This window comes from Rana temporaria, chromosome 2 (assembly GCF_905171775.1).
Source record: "Rana temporaria chromosome 2, aRanTem1.1, whole genome shotgun sequence".
NCBI classification, from domain to species: domain Eukaryota; kingdom Metazoa; phylum Chordata; class Amphibia; order Anura; family Ranidae; genus Rana; species Rana temporaria.
Window position 1 is genome coordinate 348895 of NC_053490.1, and position 27631 is coordinate 376525.

General features: G+C 54.1%; 1 protein-coding gene across 2 annotated transcripts; it reads right to left on the reverse strand.

Annotated features, from left to right (window-relative positions):
• Positions 1–3268: 3268 nt before the first annotated feature.
• Positions 3269–24544, reverse strand: PGAP2 (post-GPI attachment to proteins 2). 2 transcript variants are annotated; one of them, XM_040339758.1, is made up of 6 exons: positions 24444–24544; positions 16469–16649; positions 8445–8685; positions 8143–8249; positions 5571–5679; positions 3269–4646 (listed from the first exon to the last, which is right to left on the reverse strand). In XM_040339758.1, coding segments are annotated over exons 1-6 (771 nt in total). In that variant the 5' UTR covers positions 24446–24544; the 3' UTR covers positions 3269–4515. The 2 variants fall into 2 exon arrangements, with proteins under 2 accessions (XP_040195692.1, XP_040195691.1); XM_040339757.1 differs by lacking the exon at positions 24444–24544 and adding an exon at positions 16755–16855.
• Positions 24545–27631: the final 3087 nt, after the last annotated feature.

Genomic DNA, 27631 nt, shown 5'->3' on the forward strand with positions numbered 1-27631 from the left:
TCACTGCACATTCCTTAATTAACAGCATAACAAACAAACCACCTTCACACACTGAGTTTCCCAGGCAGACGTTTCGTCTCCGCATGCAGCTTGACACCTATTCACACCTCTGAGCATCAATAGGCTTTAGACAGTGTTATCACACAATTAAAGGCCTTTCAAAAGCTAGCCTTATTTAACATATTAACAGTCTTCACAGAGAGACGAGTCCCTATTGACTGGTTGGGGTCACAATTAACCAACATCTTGCAGTGTCTCAAAATCCTGCAATACGAACTATCAGTGATGTCCCATCTCATGTAATACATGAATTATGATTCACTTGCCACCCCATACCCAAAGGGCACAGAGTGGACTCAGACCCAAGAGTTACCAGTGACGCTGACACAGAAGTATCCTCCATCCTCACAAAGTCTTTGGGTGTCACGGGTCATTCCGTTACAGTGGCAAACACCACGCCATGACTCACCAAGGAGGAGGAGAATACCGCACCAAGGAGGCGAATACCGCGCCATGATGCACCAAGAAGAACACTGCACCTAAGGAGGCGAACACCACGCCATGACGTACCAAGGAGAATGACGCACCAAGGAGGCGAATACCGCGCCAAGGAGGCGAACACCACACCATGTCGCACAGAGGAGAACACCGCGCCAAGGAGGCGAACACCACGCCATGACGTACCAAGGAGAATGACGCACCAAGGAGGCGAATACCGCGCCAAGGAGGCGAACACCACACCATGGCGCACAGAGGAGAACACCATGCCAAGGAGGCGAACACCACGCCATGACGTACCAAGGAGAATGACGCACCAAGGAGGCGAACACCACACCATGACGCACAGAGGAGAACACCGCACCAAGGAAGCGAACACCACGCCATGACGCACCTAGGAGGAAAATGACACACCAAGGAGGCGAACACCGCACCATGACGCACTGAATAGAACACAGCACCAAGGAGGTGAATACTGCGCCATTATGCACCAAGGAGGTGAATACCGCTCCAAAGAGGTGAACACCGCACCAAGGAGGCGAATACAGCTCCATTATGAACCAAGGAGGTGAATACCGCGCCATGACGCACCGAGGAGAACACCGCACCGAGGAGGCAAACACCGCACCATGACGCACTGAGGAGAACACCGCGCCAAGGAGGCAAACACCACACCATGACGCACTGAGGAGAACACAGCACCAAGGAGGCGAATACCGCGCCAAGGAGGTGAACACCACGCCATGACGCACCGAGAACACCGCTAGACATGTGCACAGCAAAAAATTTAGTTTATTTCTGTTTCGTTTCTGTTCGTTTATCGTGATTCGTAACGAGTCGTAATTTTGTAAGACGTTAGTTATCGTATTCGTACTCTTTAGTATTTTCGTAACACTCTTTTTTCCGTTTCCGTTTTTTTCTGTTAGTTTATTTTTCGTTGAATGGAGATTCGTATTTTCGTTATATTTTGTATTCTGCCGCGTTCGTATTTTTAAAATGATTTTATTCGTTCCTTCGTTTTTAGTTTAATTTTCGTTGTTTTGCTATTCGTATTTACATTATATTTTCCATCATGCCGCATTCGTATTTTCGTAAAGAAATATATTTTCGTTGCTTTATGATCATTCGTATTTTCATGTCTAATTTCCTTTGATTGTAAAAACTTACTTTTGTAGATTTTATTGCATTCGTAATTCTGTTAGAATACATTTTACGTTTATTCGACACGCTACTCGTCGTAATTTTGTAATTCGGATTTTACTGTGATTGACTTGACTGTCTTAGTTAGCACACACACCCTGTCTAGAATGAAGTCTGACGTAGAAGAAAACTAAAATATGTCAGATATTACAAATACAAATCTAGAAATGAGATGCACTGCAGTCTAAGGCCCCATACACACGATAGAATCCATCCGCAGATAAATCCCATCAAATGGGTTTCAGCGGATAGATCCTATGGTGTGTACACTCCGTCGGATATTTATCCGCGGATAAATCTCCCCTGGGATGGATTTCCAGCAGATGGATATTTGCTGACATGCTCAACAAATCCATCTGCTGGAATCCATTCCAACGGATGGATCCGCTCGTCTGTACAGACTTACCGGATCCATCCGTCCAAAGGGATTCCCCGCACGCGTCGTAATGATTTGACGCATGCGTGGAATTCCTTATATGACAGCGTCGCGCCCGTCGCTGCGTCATAATAGCGGCGACGGCGCGACACGTCATCGGCAGAGGATTTCAGCGCGGATTTCAATGCGATGGTGTGTACACGCCATCGCATAGAAATCTTCTGAAGTCCGCTGGACCGTATCTGCGGATAAATCCTCTCGTGTGTATGGGGCCTAACACAGAAAAAGACACAAGGAGCCAGGAGGTAATGAGAAAGAAGCTGATTGGGGGAAGGAACAAACCTCTTCAGAGGAAAGGGACAGCGCTCAGTGGCTATTGGTCAATGTCCAGAAATATTTCAGTACTAACCAAAGCCAATTTACATTATTTTGTATTTTCCTTGTTTTCATTTCAGTTTTCCGAAGATTCGTAATTTATTTTTCGTTAGTTTTGATTTTCGTTTTTTAGTCTTTGTTCGGCATTTCGTTTTCTTTTCGGTCTTCGAATATTAGTAAGTTTGCATTTTCGTTCATTTTGTTTTTCGTAATTATTTTTTTTTGGGTTCGGTATTTTCGTTGTTTCTATGTTTTCGTTTCTTTCATCTTTCGTATCTTCGTTGTTTTTCATATTCGTTATTTTGAAAATATCGTTATTCGTTATCAATTGCGCTAAACCATTCGTTCATTCGTATGTTAACGAATCAACTAAAATAACGAAAATTGACGGAAAACGTATTCGTAACTTAAAAAACTGCACATGCCTAAACACCGCACAATGACGCACCAAGCAGGCGATGAGCAGGTACTGGGCGTGAATCATTGGCTGGGACCGGCTTACAGACTCCGCTGCCTGCTTCTGGGTTTATACGCAGCAGATGTGGGGTATGTCGCTTCGTCTGCAGTACACGGGGGGGGGGGGAGGGCCAAAACATAATATACAAAACAGCTCCACGTTGGCGTCATATTCACCAAATCAGAAAATCAAAATACACAAAAATAAATAAATAATATGAGAAGTAAATACAAAGAAAACTTGTAATGAATGAAATAGGATTACGACTCTCGATGGCGGATCACAAAGAAACGTGGAAAATATAAAACTAGAAACTCGTCTTCATTTCAGGAAACGTTTATTTTCATCGTTACAAATCATCCTTTAAAATCTCACAATCGTGTAGAAGAAAAAAAAAATGAATTTTCAAAAAAATATATTTCTATAAAATATTTACATGGAAATTTTTAAATGTTTCTCTTACATAATTATCTCATCACCAAGAAATTAGGACTTGGGGGTTCAGTCTGCCCCCCCTCACCGTTAAGTCATCGCCTACGTCCGACGCGTTTCTTCCCGATAGGGGGCGGAGTGATGAGTATTGGGAAGAAATTAGTCCAATGGCGGTAATAGGAGGGGTGACACCCTGTGGCTCCCACCAAGTCACGCCTCCAATGTGTTTTGCTCCGCCCCCCTCCCCAAAGCTTTAGTCACAGTTCCCCGTGGATGTGAGGCCCCCCCGGATCTTTTCTCACTTCCAGGGAGGAGCTCCATCCCTTGCTGCCACTCCTACAATGGTTGCGGCATCACCCACATTACTCCTCACAGTGTTTGAGCCTGAGCAGCAAACCGCGGGTCACAGTGATTGGGGAGAAATGCGTCGGGCGTAGGCGAGGGTCTAGTAGTCCGTTTTCCTTCTCAAACCATATTTAAAAAACGTCAAATGTACAATCACCGGAAACGGCAAATAACCGAATATTCGCTGGTCTTCCTCCAATGGGGAGATAAGAAGCTCTTTGCTGCCACCGCGAGCCGCAGCGCGTCGAGTCGTGTACAGACAAGGCGCCACTTCCACCGTTTTTTTTTTCTTTTATATCTGACAAGCTTTATTGTAAGTAGTACAAACTCACAAAGCCTGACTACGTCACCGTGAAGAGCCTGTCCTGCACCTGACGCGTTTCTTCCCAATAGAGACCAAGTGATGAGAGCGCCGGGGGAGAAATGCGTCAGTGACGTCCTCCATCTTCTATTTCCTCAACAAGAAATTTACCCATTTATTTTTTTCTCTTTCTCAAACTTGATATATAAAAAAAACTCCAAATGTCCAATCACCGGAAAACGGAAATCTCCTCCCACCGCACACAGCTGTTCTCAGAATAGACCAATCACAAACCCCCGACCCTCGTCAGACACTCTGGAGCTCCGGAGCTGCTCACTGCAAGAAAAGCCAAATTGAACACGACGTGCGAGAGGATAGGAGGGTCCCGGGGGTGGCGGGACCTTCTCATGGATCTTCACGTCCAACGTCCAGCACCTGACGCTTCTGCTGTTTATTCAGAGGCCCCGATTGAGTGCGAGGCCTCCGGTGACGGTGGGGGGTGGAATGTTTGACCAGCACCATGCGCCCCTCTCAGATTCGCTTGCCTTCCTCCGGCGAGCAGATCGCAAGCTCTTTGCTGCCAAAGTCCCACCAGGCCGTCATGTGGAAACCCATATTGGACAAGACAACCAGGTACTCCAGGAAGGCAAAGATGGTGTACACTGCGGAGGAGAAGGGAAAACGGTGAGTTCCGCAAGATCAGGAGCCAATCACCACACATCAGAAGAGGTGTAACAATGCCCCCCCCAAACCACACCTCCCTGCACCCCTCAACACCCCCCCCCAAGCTACACCTCCCTGCACTCCTCAACACTCGTCCCAATCTACACCTCCCTGTACCCCCCAAACCACACCTCCCTGCACCCCTCAACACTCCCCCCAAATCTACACCTCCCTGCCCCTCAACCATCCCCCGAATCTACACCTCCCTGCCCCTCAAAACTCCCTCCCATCTACACCTCCCTGCATGTCAACCCTCCCCCAAATTACACCTCCCCGCCCCTCAACCCTCCCCCTAATCTACACCTCCCTGCCCCCCCCCAAACTACACCTCCCTGCTCCCCCCAATCTACACCTCCCTGTCCCTCAACGCTCCCCCCAATCTACAGCTCCCTGCACCCCCCAAACGACACCTCCCCACCCCTCAACACTCCCCCTAATCTAAACCCCCCCACCCCTGAATCAATCCCCCTAATCTACACCTCCCCGCCTCTCAACCCTTCCCCTGATCTACACCTCCCTGCACCATCCAAATTACACCTTCCCATCCCTCAACGCTCCCCCCTAATCTACACCTCCCTGCCCCTCGATCTACACCTCCCCGCACCCCTACAATTAACCTAATCTGCCCCTCTCTGACACCCTAACATGAAGGATAACGGGGCAGATAATCTGTAGAAAGCAGTAAAATCTCTATAAAATAATACAGATAATTCACTTTTGACAACATTTTGGGAAAATAAACAAAAATGAGACTAAAGGAAGCGTTAAAAAACCTGATGGACTCGATGATGCAGCAAATCATCAATTCTGACCTCTTATATAGATCAGCCCCCCCGATGTACGAGTCCCCCCGGCCCACCTACCTCCGGCCTCACAGGACATGTTGTGGCGGATATAAAACACCATGGAGATCAGGAACGCCAGAGAGTTGAAGAAGAAGAGATGTTTCTTGTAGGTGTAGGACCGCCGCTCCTGAGACACAGAGAGGAAAGTGTCACCTGTGGGGTCTACAGACACAGGAAGAGTCACCGAGACCAAAGGGGGTCTCCACCTGAGACCGGCCCCTGGGGCATTCCTCCAAAACCCTCCATGTCCCAACAGTAACAAACGTTTATACTCACAAAATACAAGAACAGGAATACAAAACATGGACGAAATGCTGGAGGGCTCTGGATGGGGCTGGGGGTCACCGTGGGGGGTTAGGGGTCCCTACAGCAGACTTGGTGGCCCTGTAAGTGGTGGGTGGAGGTTGTGGGAAGCTGGTCAGCACTGTGGGAGGTTGGGGGATCTGTAGCTTGCTGGAGGCCTGAGAGAGGGGAGACTACCTGGCATGGGGCCATGGCCCAGTGGTTGAGAACCCCTAATCTAGAGGATGGGTCTTATGTGTCTCCCAGAGGACGGGCCTCACATGTCCCTCAGAGGATGGGTCTTATGCGTCTCCCAGAGGACGGGCCTCACATGTCCCTCAGAGGAAGGGTCTGATGTGTCCCCCAAAGGACGGGTCTCACGTGTCCCCCAAAGGATGGGTCCTTACGTGTCCCTCAGAGGACAGGCCTTATGTGTTTCCCAGAAGACGGACCTTACTACTCCCCCAGAGGACAGGCCCTACATATTTTTCAGAGAACGAGCCTTACGTGTCCCTCAAAGGACAGTCCTCCTGTATCATTTAGAGCACGGGCCTCACATATCACTCAGAGGATGGGCCTCACGTGTTCATCAGAGGATGGGCCTCACGTGTTCATCAGAGGATGGGCCTCACATGTTCATCAAAGGATGGGCCTCACGTGTTCATCAAAGGATGGGCCTCACGTGTTCATCAAAGGATGGGCCTCACGTGTTCATCAAAGGCTGAGCCCTAAGTATTCCCCAGATGACAAGCCTTGCATGCCCTTCAGAGGAAGAGCCTTACGTGTCCCCCGAGGACAGGCCTCATGTATCACTCAGAGGATGGGCGTTACGTGTCCCCAGAGGACAGTCCCTAATGCCTTGTACACATGGTCGGACTTTTGACCGTGTAAAAGTCCGCCGTGAGCCTGTCGGAAGTCCGACAGACAGAAAGAGAACAGATCTAAGGTCAGTCGGACTTCCGACAAAAAAAAGTCAGATGGAGGCTACACATGGCCGGACTTTCTCGGAAAGTCCGGCCGTGTGTATGAAGCATAAGTATTCCCCAGAGGACGAGCCTTACGTGTCCCTCAGAGGAAGATCCTTACATGTTCCCCAGAAGATGGGCCTTGCTACTCCCTCAGAGGACAAGCCCTACATGTCCCCCATAGGACAGGCAGTACATTTTCCCCAGAGGACAGGCCCTAAATATTTCCCAGAGAACGAGCCTTACGTGTCCCTCAAAGGACGGTCCTCCCGTATCATTTAGAGCATGGGCCTCACGTGTTCCTCAGATGATGGGCCTTACAACTCCCCGAGAGGACGAGCCCTAAATATTCCTCAGAGGACGGGCTTCACATGTTCCTCAGAGGACGGGTCATATAACACATGGACCAATTCTGATTTGGGGGGAAGGAAGATGTAGTGTGATGGGGTCTTTACGTTTCCCGTCTTATAGGAGATAATCATTTCCTTCTCCAGGTGTGTTTGAGATTCTGAAATTCTATTGGTTGGGAGGACCCGGGAGGAGATTGATTGGTGGATAACGCCGGGCATTAGTGGCAGGAAGGATGATGGGACGTGTCAGTTGAGTTCTATTAGGAGAACAGGGTGGGATGCAGGAGAACGGGGTGGGATGGAAGGAGAACGGGGTGGGATGGAAGGAGAACGGGGTGGGATGGAGGAGAATGGGGTGGGATGGAGGAGAATGGGGTGAGATGCAGGAGAACGGGATGGGATGCAGGAGAACGGGGTGGGATGGAAGGAGAACGGGGTTGGATGCAGGAGAACGGGGTGGGATGGAAGGAGAACGGGGTGGGATGCAGGAGAACGGGGTGGGATGGAAGGAGAACGGGGTGGGATGGAAGGAGAACGGGGTGGGATGGAAGGAGAACGGGGTGGGATGGAGGAGAATGGGGTGGGATGGAGGAGAATGGGATGAGATGCAGGAGAACGGGATGGGATGCAGGAGAACGGGGTGGGATGGAAGGAGAACGGGGTGGGATGGAAGGAGAACGGGGTGGGATGCAGGAGAACGGGGTGGGATGGAAGGAGAACGGGGTGGGATGGAAGGAGAACGGGGTGGGATGCGGGAGAACGGGGTGGGATGGAGGAGAACGGGGTGGGATGCGGGAGAACGGGGTGGGATGGAGGAGAACGGGGTGGGATGGAAGGAGAACGGGGTGGGATGCGGGAGAACGGGGTGGGATGGAGGAGAACGGGGTGGGATGGAGGAGAACGGGGTGGGATGGAGGAGAACGGGGTGGGATGCAGGAGAACAGAGTGGGATGCAGGAGAACGGGGTGGGATGCAGGAGGACCTCACACTTACCTCAGAACTTACAGAAAGTTTCCTGCTCTTCCTCCATATACAAAGCGTTGTGATCATGTGACCGAGAGAAAAGATCATGAAGAGTGCAAACGCCAACTGATGGATCCCTGAAAAGAGAAGAGGAGAGAATGACTGGAAGTGCAGGAGCCAGCAGGGAGCACTAAAGGGTCCGTCATTCCAGCCAGGATTTCAGAGGGACTCCTCGGGATGGTAGGAACCCCTTATAATGGGCCAAGTTCAAGGGTCATCCCTCCAGAATGCACACAAAGCAGGAATCCGAATGGCAGAGAAGGCAGCCTTACCTTGGTTCTCATTGGACGATACGTAGGTTAGCAGGAGAAGGCAAAGGATCTCCACCACGTTGAGCAGGAAGTTGAGGTGGCTGGTCAAAGAGGACACTCCGGTGCCCACATAAAAGTTTCGGTAAGCCACAGCGACCAGAAGGCGGGGTGCCGAGTGCAGCCCAATGCAGAACCTCCAGACGTACCGCTGTGGGGTGACGCCCCCAATCGCTGCACTTATGGAGGGCAGGTAGTTGGGAACCTGGAGAGAGTAAAGCAGAAAAAAGGGGGTCAGTTCACATCTCCACATCTTCATCCCCATTGTTTCCATAGATAGTAAGACCCCCTACGGCGATATCGAGGGAACGGGAGAAGCCGATATCGAGGGAACGGGAGAAGCCGATATCGAGGGAACAGGAGAAGCCGATATCGAGGGAACGTGAGAAGCCGATATCGAGGGAACGTGAGAAGCCGATATCGAGGGAACGGGAGAAGCCGATATCGAGGGAACAGGAGAAGCCGATATCGAGGGAACGTGAGAAGCCGATATCGAGGGAACGTGAGAAGCCGATATCGAGGAAACGGGAGAAGCCGATATCGAGGGAACGCAAGAAGCCGATATCGAGGGAACGGGAGAAGCCGATATCGAGGGAACGTGAGAAGCCGATATCGAGGGAACGGGAGAAGCCGATATCAAGGGAACGGGAGAAGCCGATATCAAGGGAACGGGAGAAGCCGATATTAAGGGAACGGGAGAAGGCGATATCGAGGAAACGGGAGAAGCCGATATCGAGGGAACGGGAGAAGCCGATATCAAGGGAACGGGAGAAGCCGATATCAAGGGAATGGGAGAAGCCGATATTAAGGGAACGGGAGAAGCCGATATCGAGGGAACGGGAGAAGCCGATATTAAGGGAACGGGAGAAGCCGATATCGAGGAAACGGGAGAAGCCGATATCGAGGAAACGGGAGAAGCCGATATCGAGGAAACGGGAGAAGCCGATATCGAGGAAACGTGAGAAGCCGATATCGAGGAAACGGGAGAAGCCGATATCGAGGAAACGGGAGAAGCCGATATCGAGGGAACGGGAGAAGCCGATATCGAGGAAACGGGAGAAGCCTATATCGAGGAAACGGGAGAAGCCGATATCGAGGAAACGGGAGAAGCCGATATCGAGGGAACGTGAGAAGCCGATATCGAGGAAACGGGAGAAGCCGATATCGAGGAAACGGGAGAAGCCGATATCGAGGGAACGGGAGAAGCCGATATCGAGGGAACGGGAGAAGCCGACTACGAGGGAACGGGAGAAGCCGATATCGAGGGAACGGGAGAAGCCGATATCGAGGAAACGGGAGAAGCCGATATCGAGGAAACGGGAGAAGCCGATATCGAGGGAACGGGAGAAGCCGATATCGAGGAAACGGGAGAAGCCGATATCGAGGAAACGGGAGAAGCCGACTACGAGGGAACGGGAGAAGCCGATATCGAGGAAACGGGAGAAGCCGATATCGAGGGAACGGGAGAAGCCGATATCGAGGAAACGGGAGAAGCCGATATCGAGGAAACGGGAGAAGCCGATATCGAGGAAACGTGAGAAGCCGATATCGAGGAAACGTGAGAAGCCGATATCGAGGAAACGCGAGAAGCCGATATCGAGGAAACGCGAGAAGCCGATATCGAGGAAACGCGAGAAGCCGATATCGAGGAAACGGGAGAAGCCGATATCGAGGGAACGGGAGAAGCCGATATCGAGGGAACGCGAGAAGCCGATATCGAGGGAACGCGAGAAGCCGATATCAAGGAAACGGAAGAAGCCGATATCGAGGAAACGGGAGAAGCCGATATCGAGGGAACGGGAGAAGCCGATATCGAGGAAACGGGAGAAGCCGACTACGAGGGAACGGGAGAAGCCGATATCGAGGGAACGGGAGAAGCCGATATCGAGGAAACGGGAGAAGCCGATATCGAGGAAACGGGAGAAGCCGATATCGAGGGAACGTGAGAAGCCGATATCGAGGAAACGGGAGAAGCCGATATCGAGGTAACGGGAGAAGCCGACTACGAGGGAACGGGAGAAGCCGATATCGAGGAAACGGAAGAAGCCGATATCGAGGGAACGGGAGAAGCCGATATCGAGGAAACGGGAGAAGCCGATATCGAGGGAACGGGAGAAGCCGATATCGAGGGAACGTGAGAAGCCGATATCGAGGGAAGGGGAGAAGCCGATATCAAGGGAACGGGAGAAGCCGATATTAAGGGAACGGGAGAAGCCGATATTAAGGGAACGGGAGAATCCGATATCGAGGGAACGGGAGAAGCCGATATTAAGGGAACGGGAGAAGCCGATATCGAGGGAACGTGAGAAGCCGATATCGAGGGAACGGGAGAAGCCGATATCGAGGGAAGGTGAGAAGCCGATATCGAGGAAACGCGAGAAGCCGATATAGAGGGAACGCGAGAAGCCGATATCGAGGGAACGGGAGAAGCCGATATCGAGGGAACGGGAGAAGCCGATATCGAGGGAACGCGAGAAGCCGATATCAAGGAAACGGAAGAAGCCGATATCGAGGAAACGGGAGAAGCCGATATCGAGGGAACGGGAGAAGCCGATATCGAGGAAACGGGAGAAGCCGACTACGAGGGAACGGGAGAAGATGATATCGAGGGAACGGGAGAAGCCGATATCGAGGAAACGGGAGAAGCCGATATCGAGGAAACGGGAGAAGCCGATATCGAGGAAACGGGAGAAGCCGATATCGAGGAAACGGGAGAAGCCTATATCGAGGAAACGGGAGAAGCCGATATCGAGGAAACGGGAGAAGCCGATATCGAGGGAACGTGAGAAGCCGATATCGAGGAAACGGGAGAAGCCGATATCGAGGAAACGGGAGAAGCCGATATCGAGGGAACGGGAGAAGCCGATATCGAGGAAACGGGAGAAGCCGACTACGAGGGAACGGGAGAAGCCGATATCGAGGGAACGGGAGAAGCCGATATCGAGGAAACGGGAGAAGCCGATATCGAGGAAACGGGAGAAGCCGATATCGAGGAAACGGGAGAAGCCGATATCGAGGAAACGGGAGAAGCCGATATCGAGGAAACGGGAGAAGCCGATATCGAGGAAACGGGAGAAGCCGACTACGAGGGAACGGGAGAAGCCGATATCGAGGAAACGGGAGAAGCCGATATCGAGGGAACGGGAGAAGCCGATATCGAGGAAACGGGAGAAGCCGATATCGAGGAAACGGGAGAAGCCGATATCGAGGAAACGGAAGAAGCCGATATCGAGGGAACGGGAGAAACCGATATCGAGGGAACGGGAGAAACCGATATCGAGGAAACGGAAGAAGCCGATATCGAGGGAACGGGAGAAACCGATATCGAGGGAACGGGAGAAGCCGATATCGAGGGAACGGGAGAAGCCGATATCAAGGAAACGGGAGAAGCCGATATCGAGGGAACGGGAGGAGCCAATATCGAGGGAACGGGAGAAGCCGATATCGAGGGAACGGGAGAAGCCGATATCGAGGGAACGCGAGAAGCCGATATCAAGGAAACGGAAGAAGCCGATATCGAGGAAACGGGAGAAGCCGATATCGAGGAAACGGGAGAAGCCGACTACGAGGGAACGGGAGAAGCCGATATCGAGGGAACGGGAGAAGCCGATATCGAGGAAACGGGAGAAGCCGACTACGAGGGAACGGGAGAAGCCGATATCGAGGGAACGGGAGAAGCCGATATCGAGGAAACGGGAGAAGCCGATATCGAGGAAACGGGAGAAGCCGATATCGAGGAAACGGGAGAAGCCGATATCGAGGAAACGGGAGAAGCCGATATCGAGGAAACGGGAGAAGCCGATATCGAGGGAACGTGAGAAGCCGATATCGAGGGAACGTGAGAAGCCGATATCGAGGAAACGGGAGAAGCCGATATCGAGGAAACGGGATAAGCCGATATCGAGGGAACGGGAGAAGCCGATATCGCGGGAACGGGAGAAGCCGACTACGAGGGAACGGGAGAAGCCGATATCGAGGAAACGGGAGAAGCCGACTACGAGGGAACGGGAGAAGCCGATATCGAGGGAATGGGAGAAGCCGATATCGAGGAAACGGGAGAAGCCGATATCGAGGAAACGGGAGAAGCCGATATCGAGGAAACGGGAGAAGCCGATATCGAGGAAACGGGAGAAGCCGATATCGAGGAAACGGGAGAAGCCTATATCGAGGAAACGGGAGAAGCCTATATCGAGGAAACGGGAGAAGCCGATATCGAGGGAACGTGAGAAGCCGATATCGAGGGAACGGGAGAAGCCGATATCGAGGGAACGGGAGAAGCCGATATCGAGGGAACGGGAGAAGCCGATATCGAGGGAACGGGAGAAGCCGATATCGAGGGAACGGGAGAAGCCGATATCGAGGGAACGGGAGAAGCCGATATCGAGGGAACGGGAGAAGCCGATATCGAGGGAACGCGAGAAGCCGATATCGAGGGAACGCGAGAAGCCGATATCGAGGGAACGGGAGAAGCCGATATCGAGGAAACGGGAGAAGCCGACTACGAGGGAACGGGAGAAGCCGATATCGAGGAAACGGGAGAAGCCGATATCGAGGAAACGGGAGAAGCCGATATCAAGGAAACGGGAGAAGCCGATATCAAGGAAACGGAAGAAGCCGATATCGAGGGAACGGGAGAAGCCGATATCGAGGAAACGGGAGAAGCCGATATCGAGGAAACGGGAGAAGCCGATATCGAGGCAACGGGAGAAGACGATATCGAGGGTGCGGGAGAAGCCGATATCGAGGGAACGTGAGAAGCCGATATCGAGGGAACGTGAAAAGCCGATATCGAGGGAACGTGAGAAGCCGATATCGAGGGAACGGGAGAAGCCGATATCGAGGGAACGGGAGAAGCCGATATCGAGGGAACGTGAGAAGCCGATATCGAGGGAACGTGAGAAGCCGATATCAAGGAAACGGAAGAAGCCGATATCAAGGAAACGGGAGAAACTGATATCAAGGGAACGGGAGATACCGATATCAAGGGAACGGGAGAAGCCGATATCAAGGGAACGGGAGAAGCCGATATCGAGGGAACGGGAGAAGCCGATATCGAGGGAATGTGAAGCCGATATGAAGGAAACGGGAGAAGCCGATATCGAGGGAACGGGAGAAGCCGATATCAAGGAAACGGGAGAAACTGATATCAAGGGAACGGGAGAAGCCGATATCGAGGGAACGGGAGAAGCCGATATCGAGGGAACGCGAGAAGCCGATATCAAGGAAACGGAAGAAGCCGATATCGAGGAAACGGGAGAAGCCGATATCGAGGAAACGGGAGAAGCCGACTACGAGGGAACGGGAGAAGCCGATATCGAGGGAACGGGAGAAGCCGATATCGAGGAAACGGGAGAAGCCGACTACGAGGGAACGGGAGAAGCCGATATCGAGGGAACGGGAGAAGCCGATATCGAGGAAACGGGAGAAGCCGATATCGAGGAAACGGGAGAAGCCGATATCGAGGAAACGGGAGAAGCCGATATCGAGGAAACGGGAGAAGCCGATATCGAGGGAACGTGAGAAGCCGATATCGAGGGAACGTGAGAAGCCGATATCGAGGAAACGGGAGAAGCCGATATCGAGGAAACGGGATAAGCCGATATCGAGGGAACGGGAGAAGCCGATATCGCGGGAACGGGAGAAGCCGACTACGAGGGAACGGGAGAAGCCGATATCGAGGAAACGGGAGAAGCCGACTACGAGGGAACGGGAGAAGCCGATATCGAGGGAATGGGAGAAGCCGATATCGAGGAAACGGGAGAAGCCGATATCGAGGAAACGGGAGAAGCCGATATCGAGGAAACGGGAGAAGCCGATATCGAGGAAACGGGAGAAGCCGATATCGAGGAAACGGGAGAAGCCTATATCGAGGAAACGGGAGAAGCCTATATCGAGGAAACGGGAGAAGCCGATATCGAGGGAACGTGAGAAGCCGATATCGAGGGAACGGGAGAAGCCGATATCGAGGGAACGGGAGAAGCCGATATCGAGGGAACGGGAGAAGCCGATATCGAGGGAACGGGAGAAGCCGATATCGAGGGAACGGGAGAAGCCGATATCGAGGGAACGGGAGAAGCCGATATCGAGGGAACGGGAGAAGCCGATATCGAGGGAACGCGAGAAGCCGATATCGAGGGAACGCGAGAAGCCGATATCGAGGGAACGGGAGAAGCCGATATCGAGGAAACGGGAGAAGCCGACTACGAGGGAACGGGAGAAGCCGATATCGAGGAAACGGGAGAAGCCGATATCGAGGAAACGGGAGAAGCCGATATCAAGGAAACGGGAGAAGCCGATATCAAGGAAACGGAAGAAGCCGATATCGAGGGAACGGGAGAAGCCGATATCGAGGAAACGGGAGAAGCCGATATCGAGGAAACGGGAGAAGCCGATATCGAGGCAACGGGAGAAGACGATATCGAGGGTGCGGGAGAAGCCGATATCGAGGGAACGTGAGAAGCCGATATCGAGGGAACGTGAAAAGCCGATATCGAGGGAACGTGAGAAGCCGATATCGAGGGAACGGGAGAAGCCGATATCGAGGGAACGGGAGAAGCCGATATCGAGGGAACGTGAGAAGCCGATATCGAGGGAACGTGAGAAGCCGATATCAAGGAAACGGAAGAAGCCGATATCAAGGAAACGGGAGAAACTGATATCAAGGGAACGGGAGATACCGATATCAAGGGAACGGGAGAAGCCGATATCAAGGGAACGGGAGAAGCCGATATCGAGGGAACGGGAGAAGCCGATATCGAGGGAATGTGAAGCCGATATGAAGGAAACGGGAGAAGCCGATATCGAGGGAACGGGAGAAGCCGATATCAAGGAAACGGGAGAAACTGATATCAAGGGAACGGGAGAAGCCGATATCGAGGGAACGGGAGAAGCCGATATCGAGGAAACGAGAGAAGCCGATATCAAGGGAACGGGAGAAGCCGATATCGAGGGAACGGGAGAAGCCGATATCGAGGAAACGGGAGAAGCCGATATCGAGGAAACGGGAGAAGCCGATATCAAGGAAACGTGAGAAGCCGATATCGAGGGAACGGGAGAAGCCGATATGAAGGAAATGGGAGAAGCCGATATCAAGGAAATGGGAGAAGCCGATATCGAGGGAACGGGAGAAGCCGATATCGAGGGAATGTGAAGCCGATATGAAGGAAACGGGAGAAGCCGATATCAAGGGAACGGGAGAAGCCGATATCGAGGGAACGGGAGAAGCCGATATCGAGGAAACGGAAGAAGCCGATATCGAGGGAACGGGAGAAGCCGATATCGAGGAAACGGAAGAAGCCGATATCGAGGGAACAGGAGAAGCCGATATCGAGGGAACGGGAGAAGCCGATATCAAGGAAACGTGAGAAGCCGATATCGAGGGAACGGGAGAAGCCGATATCGAGGAAACGGAAGAAGCCGATATCGAGGGAACGGGAGAAGCCGATATCGAGGGAACGGGAGAAGCCGATATCAAGGAAACGTGAGAAGCCGATATCGAGGAAACGGAAGAAGCCGATATCGAGGGAACGGGAGAAGCCGATATCAAGGAAACGTGAGAAGCCGATATCGAGGAAACGGGAGAAGCCGATATGAAGGAAATGGGAGAAGCCGATATCAAGGAAATGGGAGAAGCCGATATCGAGGGAACGGGAGAAGCCGATATCAAAGGAACGGGAGAAGCCGATATCAAGGAAACGGGAGAAGCCGATATCGAGGGAACGGGAGAAGCCGATATCGAGGGAACGCCAGAAGCCGATATCGAGGGAACGGGAGAAGCCGATATCGAGGGAACGGGAGAAGCCGATATCAAGGTAATGGTGGTAGTGATGGTGCTAATGGTGGTCATCTTGTGGTCTGTGACCTCCACCCATAACATAAAGTTTATTTAGATGTGACCTATGACCTTAGAGTGAGTTTCTCAAGTAACATCCATCCAACTTAGTGACCCCGATATTGCCCCCAACCCTCACTCCGGGGTACGCTCTCACCCCGCAGTGCGTCGCTGTGGTCTCGGTGAAGTTGAACAGGATCGACCAGACAACGCAGAACAGGAAGCCGAGGAGCGGAAGGCAGACGGTGCCCACGGCAAACGTGGTGAACCTCAGAGTGAAGAGGGGCCCGCTGGGGCGCTCCGGGGGCATCGTCAGCGGAAGATGCGGCATCCTGGACCTGCAACAAGAAAAACAATAATTAGATACAAAGTCCGGCCCATCAGGTACCGCCATCTTCCCTCCACTCACAAGGTGAACATTGGAAAAAGACATCAGATCTCACCATACATGTAGAAGAAGCCAGAAGAGATGTGTGGAGATCAGTGAGGACACAATGGCCACCATTGTACTCTATGATCCCCGGAGTCAGGTACAGGATGAGGCCCCTCCTACTAACCTGGGTGAGGCCCCTCCTACCAACGACTGGACCAACCCGGGTGAGGCCCCTTCTACCAATGACAGGACCAACCTGGGTGAGCCCCCTCCTACCAACCTGGGTGAGGCCCCTCTTACCAACGACTGGACCAACCTGGGTGTAGCAGCTCTATTGTTACCCAGAAGACATGACAACCCGGAGGGGAGAGAGGAGCCAAACTGGTCAGACGACATGGCTGGAGAGGGAAGGGCCACAGAAACCCTGAAGAGTGACAGCAGAAGGAAGACCAAGCGGCCCATCCAGTCCTCAGAATTATTTATTATTAATATACGAGTTCAGATAGATGTGTGTCCCACTTCCTGCTGACTAACTCACCACCTCTGCTGGAAGTCTATTCCGACTATCAACTACCCCTTTACTAAAATAATACTTTCAAAGATTCGTTATGAACTTTCCTCCTGCTAGTCGGGGGTCACGTCCCCGTTCTCTAGTCGGGGGTCACGTCCCCGTTCTCTAGTCGGGGGTCACGTCCCCGTTCTCTAGTCGGAGGTCACGTCCCCGTTCTCTAGTCGGAGGTCACGTCCCCGTTCTCTAGTCGGGGGTCACGTCCCCGTTCTCTAGTCGGGGGTCACGTCCCCGTTCTCTAGTCGGAGGTCACGTCCCCGTTCTCTAGTCGGGGGTCACGTCCCTGTTCTCTAGTCGGGGGTCACGTCCCCGTTCTCTAGTCGGGGGTCACGTCCCCGTTCTCTAGTCGCGGGTCACGTCCCCGTTCTCTAGTCGCGGGTCACGTCCCCGTTCTCTAGTCGGAGGTCACGTCCCCGTTCTCTAGTCGGGTCACGTCCTCGTTCTCTAGTCGGAGGTCACGTCCCCGTTCTCTAGTCGGAGGTCACGTCCCCGTTCTCTAGTCGGAGGTCACGTCCCCGTTCTCTAGTCGGGGGTCACGTCCCCGTTCTCTAGTCGGGGGTCACGTCCCCGTTCTCTAGTCGGAGGTCACGTCCCCGTTCTCTAGTCGGGGGTCACGTCCCCGTTCTCTAGTCGGAGGTCACGTCCCCGTTCTCTAGTCGGAGGTCACGTCCCCGTTCTCTAGTCGGAGGTCACGTCCCCGTTCTCTAGTCGGGGGTCACGTCCCCGTTCTCTAGTCGGAGGTCACATCGCCGTTCTCTAGTCGGGGGTCACGTCCCCGTTCTCTAGTCGGGGGTCACGTCCCCGTTCTCTAGTCGGAGGTCACGTCCCCGTTCTCTAGTCGGAGGTCACGTCCCCGTTCTCTAGTCGGGGGTCACGTCCCCGTTCTCTAGTCGGAGGTCACGTCCCCGTTCTCTAGTCGGGGGTCACGTCCCCGTTCTCTAGTCGGAGGTCACGTCCCCGTTCTCTAGTCGGAGGTCACGCCCCCGTTCTCTAGTCGGGGGTCACGTCCCCGTTCTCTAGTCGGAGGTCACGTCCCCGTTCTCTAGTCGCGGGTCACGTCGCCGTTCTCTAGTCGCGGGTCACGTCCCCGTTCTCTAGTCGGAGGTCACGTCCCCGTTCTCTAGTCGGAGGTCACGTCCCCGTTCTCTAGTCGGGGGTCACGTCCCCGTTCTCTAGTCGGAGGTCACGTCCCCGTTCTCTAGTCGGGGGTCACGTCCCGGTTCTCTAGTCGGAGGTCACGTCCCCGTTCTCTAGTCGCAGGTCACGTCCCGGTTCTCTAGTCGGAGGTCACGTCCCCGTTCTCTAGTCGGAAATCACGTCCCCGTTCTCTAGTCGGGGGTCACGTCCCCCCGTTCTCTAGTCGGAGCTCACGTCCCCGTTCTCTAGTCGGGGGTCACGTCCCCGTTCTCTAGTCGGAGGTCACGTCCCCGTTCTCTAGTCGGGGGTCACGTCCCCGTTCTCTAGTCGGAGGTCACGCCCCCGTTCTCTAGTCGGAGGTCATGTCCCCGTTCTCTAGTCGGAGGTCACGTCCCCGTTCTCTAGTCGGAGGTCACGTCCCCGTTCTCTAGTCGGGGGTCACGTCCCCGTTCTCTAGTCGGGGGTCACGTCCCCGTTCTCTAGTCGGAGGTCACGTCCCCGTTCTCTAGTCGGAGGTCACGTCCCCGTTCTCTAGTCGGGGGTCACGTCCCCGTTCTCTAGTCGGAGGTCACGTCCCCGTTCTCTAGTCGGAGGTCACGTCCCCGTTCTCTAGTCGGAGGTCACGTCCCCGTTCTCTAGTCGGAGGTCACGTCCCTGTTCTCTAGTCGGAGGTCACGTCCCTGTTCTCTAGTCGGGGGTCACGTCCCCGGTCTCTAGTCGGAGGTCACGTCCCCGTTCTCTAGTCGGAGGTCACGTCCCCGTTCTCTAGTCGGGGGTCACGTCCCCGTTCTCTAGTCGGGGGTCACGTCCCCGTTCTCTAGTCGGGGGTCACGTCCCCGTTCTCTAGTCGGAGGTCACGTCCCCGTTCTCTAGTCGGAGGTCACGTCCCCGTTCTCTAGTCGGGGGTCACGTCCCCGTTCTCTAGTCCGAGGTCACGTCCCCGTTCTCTAGTCCGAGGTCACGTCCCCGTTCTCTAGTCCGGGGTCACGTCCCCGTTCTCAAGTCGGGGGTCACGTCCCCGTTCTCTAGTCGGGGGTCACGTCCCCGTTCTCTAGTCGGAGGTCACGTCCCCGTTCTCTAGTCGGGGGTCACGTCCCCGTTCTCTAGTCGGAGGTCACGTCCCCGTTCTCTAGTCGGAGGTCACGTCCCCGTTCTCTAGTCCGAGGTCACGTCCCCGTTCTCTAGTCCGAGGTCACGTCCCCGTTCTCTAGTCCGAGGTCACGCCCCCGTTCTCTAGTCGGGGGTCACGTCCCCGTTCTCTAGTCGGAGGTCACGTCCCCGTTCTCTAGTCGGAGGTCACGCCCCCGTTCTCTAGTCGGAGGTCACGTCCCCGTTCTCTAGTCGGAGGTCACGTCCCCGTTCTCTAGTCGGAGGTCACGTCCCCGTTCTCTAGTCGGAGGTCACGTCCCCGTTCTCTAGTCGGAGGTCACGTCCCCGTTCTCTAGTCGGAGGTCACGTCCCCGTTCTCTAGTCGGAGGTCACGTCCCCGTTCTCTAGTCGCGGGTCACGTCCCCGTTCTCAAGTCGGGGGTCACGTCCCCGTTCTCTAGTCGGGGGTCACGTCCCCGTTCTCTAGTCGGGGGTCACGTCCCCGTTCTCTAGTCGGAGGTCACGTCCCCGTTCTCTAGTCGGAGGTCACGTCCCCGTTCTCTAGTCGGAGGTCACGTCCCCGTTCTCTAGTCCGAGGTCACGTCCCCGTTCTCTAGTCCGAGGTCACGCCCCCGTTCTCTAGTCGGAGGTCACGTCCCCGTTCTCTAGTCGGGGGTCACGTCCCCGTTCTCTAGTCGGAGGTCACGTCCCCGTTCTCTAGTCGGGGGTCACGTCCCCGTTCTCTAGTCGGAGGTCACGTCCCCGTTCTCTAGTCGGAGGTCACGTCCCCGTTCTCTAGTCGGAGGTCACGTCCCCGTTCTCTAGTCGGAGGTCACGTCCCCGTTCTCTAGTCGGAGGTCACGTCCCCGTTCTCTAGTCGGAGGTCACGTCCCCGTTCTCTAGTCGGGGGTCACGTCCCCGTTCTCTAGTCGGAGGTCACGTCCCCGTTCTCTAGTCGGAGGTCACGTCCCCGTTCTCTAGTCCGAGGTCACGTCCCCGTTCTCTAGTCCGAGGTCACGTCCCCGTTCTCTAGTCGGAGGTCACGTCCCCGTTCTCTAGTCGGAGGTCACGTCCCCGTTCTCTAGTCGGAGGTCACGTCCCCGTTCTCTAGTCGGGGGTCACGTCCCCGTTCTCTAGTCGGAGGTCACGTCCCCGTTCTCTAGTCGGAGGTCACGTCCCCGTTCTCTAGTCCGAGGTCACGTCCCCGTTCTCTAGTCCGAGGTCACGTCCCCGTTCTCTAGTCGGAGGTCACGTCCCCGTTCTCTAGTCGGAGGTCACGTCCCCGTTCTCTAGTCGGAGGTCACGTCCCCGTTCTCTAGTCGGGGGTCACGTCCCCGTTCTCTAGTCGGAGGTCACGTCCCCGTTCTCTAGTCGGGGGTCACGTCCCCGTTCTCTAGTCGGAGGTCACGTCCCCGTTCTCTAGTCGGAGGTCACGTCCCCGTTCTCTAGTCGGGGGTCACGTCCCCGTTCTCTAGTCGGAGGTCACGTCCCCGTTCTCTAGTCGGAGGTCACGTCCCCGTTCTCTAGTCGGAGGTCACGTCCCCGTTCTCTAGTCGGGGGTCACGTCCCCGTTCTCTAGTCGGAGGTCACGCCCCCGTTCTCTAGTCAGAGGTCACGCCCCCCCGTACTCTTTCTCTGATGGAGACCCCTCAGAACAGTCCTCTCACCTCTGGTGTCCCGGGGACACCGCCTCAAAAGCTTTCCCAGTCTCTATTCTCCCTCCCCATCCGCTGGGCATGCTGGGGGCTGCAGTTTCCTGTCTTAGGCCGCCAGTCCTTGGGACTACATGTCCCATGGTCCTCCTCTCTGCTTCGTTTTCCCCCCATCTGCTGGGGATAATCAGAAGTGAATCCAGCTTGATCGATCGACTTGGTAAATTCAGCGAAGTGAAGGGAGGTAATACAATCATATGGGATTGGGAAAATCGTCACATTCCCGGGACTTACCGACACAACACCTGTGATTGGAGGAGGCGCGTGATTGGGGGAGGCGCGTGATTGGGGGAGGCGCGTGATTGGGGGAGGCGCGTGATTGGAGGAGAGGTGTGATTGGAGGAGAGGTGTGATTGGAGGAGAGGTGTGATTGGAGGAGAGGTGTGATTGGGGGAGGCGTGTGATTGGAGGAGAGGTGTGATTGGAGGAGAGGTGTGATTGGAGGAGAGGTGTGATTGGAGGAGAGGTGTGATTGGAGGAGACGTGTGATTGGAGGAGGCGTGTGATTGGAGGAGAGGTGTGATTGGAGGAGGCGTGTGATTGGAGGAGAGGTGTGATTGGAGGAGAGGTGTGATTGGAGGAGAGGTGTGATTGGAGGAGAGGTGTGATTGGAGGAGACGTGTGATTGGAGGAGGCGTGTGATTGGAGGAGAGGTGTGATTGGAGGAGGCGTGTGATTGGAGGAGAGGTGTGATTGGAGGAGAGGTGTGATTGGAGGAGAGGTGTGATTGGAGGAGAGGTGTGATTGGAGGAGAGGTGTGATTGGAGGAGAGGTGTGATTGGAGGAGAGGTGTGATTGGAGGAGAGGTGTGATTGGAGGAGACGTGTGATTGGAGGAGAGGTGTGATTGGAGGAGAGGTGTGATTGGAGGAGAGGTGTGATTGGAGGAGAGGTGTGATTGGAGGAGAGGTGTGATTGGAGGAGAGGTGTGATTGGAGGAGAGGTGTGATTGGAGGAGGCGTGTGATTGGAGGAGAGGTGTGATTGGAGGAGAGGTGTGATTGGAGGAGAGGTGTGATTGGAGGAGCGTGTGATTGGAGGAGAGGTGTGATTGGAGGAGAGGTGTGATTGGAGGAGGCGTGTGATTGGAGGAGGCGTGTGATTGGAGGAGAGGTGTGATTGGAGGAGAGGTGTGATTGGAGGAGAGGTGTGATTGGAGGAGAGGTGTGATTGGAGGAGAGGTGTGATTGGAGGAGAGGTGTGATTGGAGGAGAGTGTGATTGGAGGAGGCGTGTGATTGGAGGAGGCGTGTGATTGGGGGAGACGTGTGATTGGAGGAGGCGCGTCATTGGGGGAGGCGCGTCATTGGAGGAGGCGCGTGATTGGGGGAGGCGCGTGATTGGGGGAGGCGCGTGATTGGAGGAGGCGCGTGATTGGGGGAGGCGCGTGATTGGGGGAGGCGCGTGATTGGGGGAGGCGCGTGATTGGAGGAGGCGTGTGATTGGAGGAGACGTGTGATTGGGGAGGCGTGTGATTGGGGGAGGCGCGTGATTGGGGGAGGCGTGTGATTGGAGGAGACGTGTGATTGGGGGAGGCTCGTGATTGGGGGAGGCGCGTGATTGGGGGAGGCGTGTGATTGGAGGAGACGTGTGATTGGGGGAGGCGCGTGATTGGGGGAGGCGCGTGATTGGAGGAGGCGCTGTGATTGGGGGAGGCGCGTGATTGGAGGAGGCGCGTGATTGGGGGAGGCGCGTGATTGGAGGAGACGTGTGATTGGGGGAGGCGCGTGATTGGGGGAGGCGCGTGATTGGGGGAGGCGCGTGATTGGAGGAGAGGTGTGATTGGAGGAGACGTGTGATTGGAGGAGAGGTGTGATTGGAGGAGGCGTGTGATTGGAGGAGAGGTGTGATTGGAGGAGAGGTGTGATTGGAGGAGGCGTGTGATTGGAGGAGAGGTGTGATTGGAGGAGGCGTGTGATTGGAGGAGCGTGTGATTGGAGGAGAGGTGTGATTGGAGGAGAGGTGTGATTGGAGGAGAGGTGTGATTGGAGGAGAGGTGTGATTGGAGGAGGCGTGTGATTGGAGGAGAGGTGTGATTGGAGGAGAGGTGTGATTGGAGGAGAGGTGTGATTGGAGGAGGCGTGTGATTGGAGGAGAGGTGTGATTGGAGGAGAGGTGTGATTGGAGGAGAGGTGTGATTGGAGGAGAGGTGTGATTGGAGGAGGCGTGTGATTGGAGGAGAGGTGTGATTGGAGGAGAGGTGTGATTGGAGGAGAGGTGTGATTGGAGGAGACGTGTGATTGGAGGAGGCGTGTGATTGGAGGAGAGGTGTGATTGGAGGAGACGTGTGATTGGAGGAGAGGTGTGATTGGAGGAGAGGTGTGATTGGAGGAGACGTGTGATTGGAGGAGGCGTGTGATTGGAGGAGAGGTGTGATTGGAGGAGGCGTGTGATTGGAGGAGAGGTGTGATTGGAGGAGACGTGTGATTGGAGGAGAGGTGTGATTGGAGGAGAGGTGTGATTGGAGGAGACGTGTGATTGGAGGAGGCGTGTGATTGGAGGAGAGGTGTGATTGGAGGAGGCGTGTGATTGGAGGAGAGGTGTGATTGGAGGAGAGGTGTGATTGGGGGAGGCGTGTGATTGGAGGAGGCGTCTGATTGGAGGAGGCGTGTGATTGGAGGAGAGGTGTGATTGGAGGAGACGTGTGATTGGAGGAGACGTGTGATTGGAGGAGAGGTGTGATTGGAGGAGGCGTGTGATTGGAGGAGGCGTGTGATTGGAGGAGAGGTGTGATTGGAGGAGGCGTGTGATTGGAGGAGAGGTGTGATTGGAGGAGAGGTGTGATTGGAGGAGAGGTGTGATTGGAGGAGACGTGTGATTGGAGGAGGCGCGTGATTGGAGGAGAGGTGTGATTGGGGGAGGCGTGTGATTGGGGGAGGCGCGTGATTGGAGGAGGCGCGTGATTGGGGGAGGCGCGTGATTGGAGGAGGCGTGTGATTGGGGGAGGCGCGTGATTGGAGGAGGCGCGTGATTGGGGGAGGCGCGTGATTGGACGCAGTCTCCGGTTGGGCGGGGCTACAGATGGGTCAGATTTCAGTGGGCGGAGTAATGTAGAACCCCTCCTCCTTCTCTGGGTAATGATATTCCTATGTAACCACGCCCATTGCCTATGAATGCCCCGCCCCTAATTAAACTGTAGTCTCCGCCTACAATAATTTGCTGAATGAAGAACAAGGTATAAAATAAACGATGGGATGTCCGGTAGTCATGGTGATCTTCTCCCATCCCCCACAATCCCCCCTCACACACACACTTACATGTTTCACTCCCCGGGGGCTCTCCCCGTCTCTCTACACAGCCAGTCCGAGATCTCACACCGCCGCCATCTTTCTACACCCGGAACTACCCGCGCCCGGCTCCTCCCCCAACTTCACCAACCCCTCACAAATCAGGAAGATGGGAGGAACCGAGAGAGGGGGAGGGGAGGACCGAACACCGGGGGGCGGAGCGGAAGACTACCGAGAAGACGAAGCGGGACCCGGGTGTACCAACATGGCGGCCGCTCGGCAGAGACCGAGGTGTACCAACATGGCGGTGTTCTGTCAGACCAGCGAACGGAAGTGACGTTTCGTCATCTGTCAGCTCAGCAAGACTCGTGGCGGTGTTACGTCAGATTAGGTGACCCGTCAGAATGGGTAACGGAAGTGACGTTAGGTCACCGCCAGGACACTGGAAGTTTATTATAACACGGCGGTCTGTCAGCAATGACCCTTCTATGGGACTCCGGAGGAGGATCTGCTGGTCCCGACTTTACCGATAGGACGGGGGATCGGAACTATTTCGGGTGTACCAACATGGCGGCTCCCCCTCAGATTGGGTCCGCGAAGGTCACATGGTCCTCTTCTACCAATCACAGGGCGCCTTACACAACGATAGGGGGAAGTCACCTTCACATCGCTGGTCTTCGGAAACATGGCGGCCGTCTGATTACATCCCAGGTCAGTTCTGAGGATCGCGCCTCACATTGTGTCATCTGATTGGATAATGAGAAACTGGGGTGTCCCCATAGAGGAGTCTTCACTTCACTTCCTGTAGTCACCCCGGGGTGTCCCCATAGAGGAGATTTCACTTCACTTCCTGTAGTCACCCCGGGGTGTCCCCATAGAGGAGATTTCACTTCACTTCCTGTAGTCACCCTGGGGTGTCCCCATAGAGGAGATTTCACTTCACTTCCTGTAGTCACCCCGGGGTGTCCCCATAGAGGAGATTTCACTTCACTTCCTGTAGTCACCCCGGGGTGTCCCCATAGAGGAGATTTCACTTCACTTCCTGCAGTCACCCCGGGGTGTCCCCATAGAGGAGATTTCACTTCACTTCCTGTAGTCACCCGGGGGTGTCCCCATGGAGGAGATTTCACTTCACTTCCTGTAGTCACCCCGGGGTGTCCCCATAGAGGAGATTTCACTTCACTTCCTGTAGTCACCCCGGGGTGTCCCCACAGAGGAGACTTCACTTCACTTCCTGTAGTCACCCCTGGGTGTCCCCATAGAGGAGATTTCACTTCACTTCCTGTCCTGTAGTCACCCCGGGGTGTCCCCACAGAGGAGACTTCACTTCACTTCCTGTAGTCACCCCGGGGTGTCCCCATAGAGGAGATTTCACTTCACTTCCTGTAGTCACCCCGGGGTGTCCCCATAGAGGAGATTTCACTTCACTTCCTGTAGTCACCCCGGGGTGTCCCCATGGAGGAGATTTCACTTCACTTCCTGTAGTCACCCCGGGGTGTCCCCATAGAGGAGACTTCACTTCACTTCCTGTAGTCACCCCTGGGTGTCCCCATGGAGGAGATTTCACTTCACTTCCTGTAGTCACCCCGGGATGTCCCCATAGAGGAGATTTCACTTCACTTCCTGTAGTCACCCCGGGGTGTCCCCATAGAGGAGATTTCACTTCACTTCCTGTAGTCACCCCGGGGTGTCCCCATGGAGGAGATTTCACTTCACTTCCTGTCCTGTAGTCACCCCGGGGTGTCCCCACAGAGGAGATTTCACTTCACTTCCTGCAGTCACCCCTGGGTGTCCCCATGGAGGAGATTTCACTTCACTTCCTGTAGTCACCCTGGGGTGTCCCCATAGAGGAGATTTCACTTCACTTCCTGTAGTCACCCCGGGGTGTCCCCATAGAGGAGATTTCACTTCACTTCCTGTAGTCACCCCGGGGTGTCCCCATGGAGGAGATTTCACTTCACTTCCTGTAGTCACCCCGGGGTGTCCCCACAGAGGAGATTTCACTTCACTTCCTGTAGTCACCCCGGGGTGTCCCCACAGAGGAGACTTCACTTCACTTCCTGTAGTCACCCCTGGGTGTCCCCATGGAGGAGATTTCACTTCACTTCCTGTCTAACCCCCCTCCATCCAATACTAATATATATATAGAGAGAGAGACAGAGGGTCTAACCCCCCTCCATCCAATACTAATATATATATATATATATAGAGAGACAGAGGGTCTAACCCCCCTCCATCCAATACTAATATATATATAGAGAGAGAGACAGAGGGTCTAACCCCCCTCCATCCAATACTAATATATATATATAGAGAGACAGAGGGTCTAACCCCCCCTCCATCCAATACTAATATATATATAGAGAGAGAGACAGAGGGTCTAACCCCCCCTCCATCCAATACTAATATATATATATAGAGAGACAGAGGGTCTAACCCCCCCTCCATCCAATACTAATATATATATATATAGAGAGAGACAGAGGGTCTAACCCCCCTCCATCCAATACTAATATATATATAGAGAGACAGAGGGTCTAACCCCCCTCCATCCAATACTAATATATATATATATAGAGAGACAGAGGGTCTAACCCCCTCCATCCAATACTAATATATATAGAGAGACAGAGGGTCTAACCCCCCTCCATCCAATACTAATATATATATATATATAGAGAGACAGAGGGTCTAACCCCCCTCCATCCAATACTAATATATATAGAGAGAGAGACAGAGGGTCTAACCCCCCTCCATCCAATACTAATATATATATATATAGAGAGACAGAGGGTCTAACCCCCCTCCATCCAATACTAATATATATATATAGAGAGACAGAGGGTCTAACCCCCCTCCATCCAATACTAATATATATATATAGAGAGACAGAGGGTCTAACCCCCCTCCATCCAATACTAATATATATATATATAGAGAGACAGAGGGTCTAACCCCCCTCCATAGAGAGAGAAGATCTCTGACACTATGATAATTCTATGCCCCTCCCCTACCAGACACTGACCCCTCCCCCCAGTCGCAGCTCCTCCCACTCAGCACAGTATACTACCAGATGATGTCATATCTATGGGGAGGGGCTTATTCTTATTACCTCCGGGGGGGTATAAGGCACATTCAGCGGATCTCCTCGCAGGCCGATTCCCAAGCACTGGGGAAATGGAGAGCAGGACACAAAGTCCGGCCCCGGGGGCCACAAA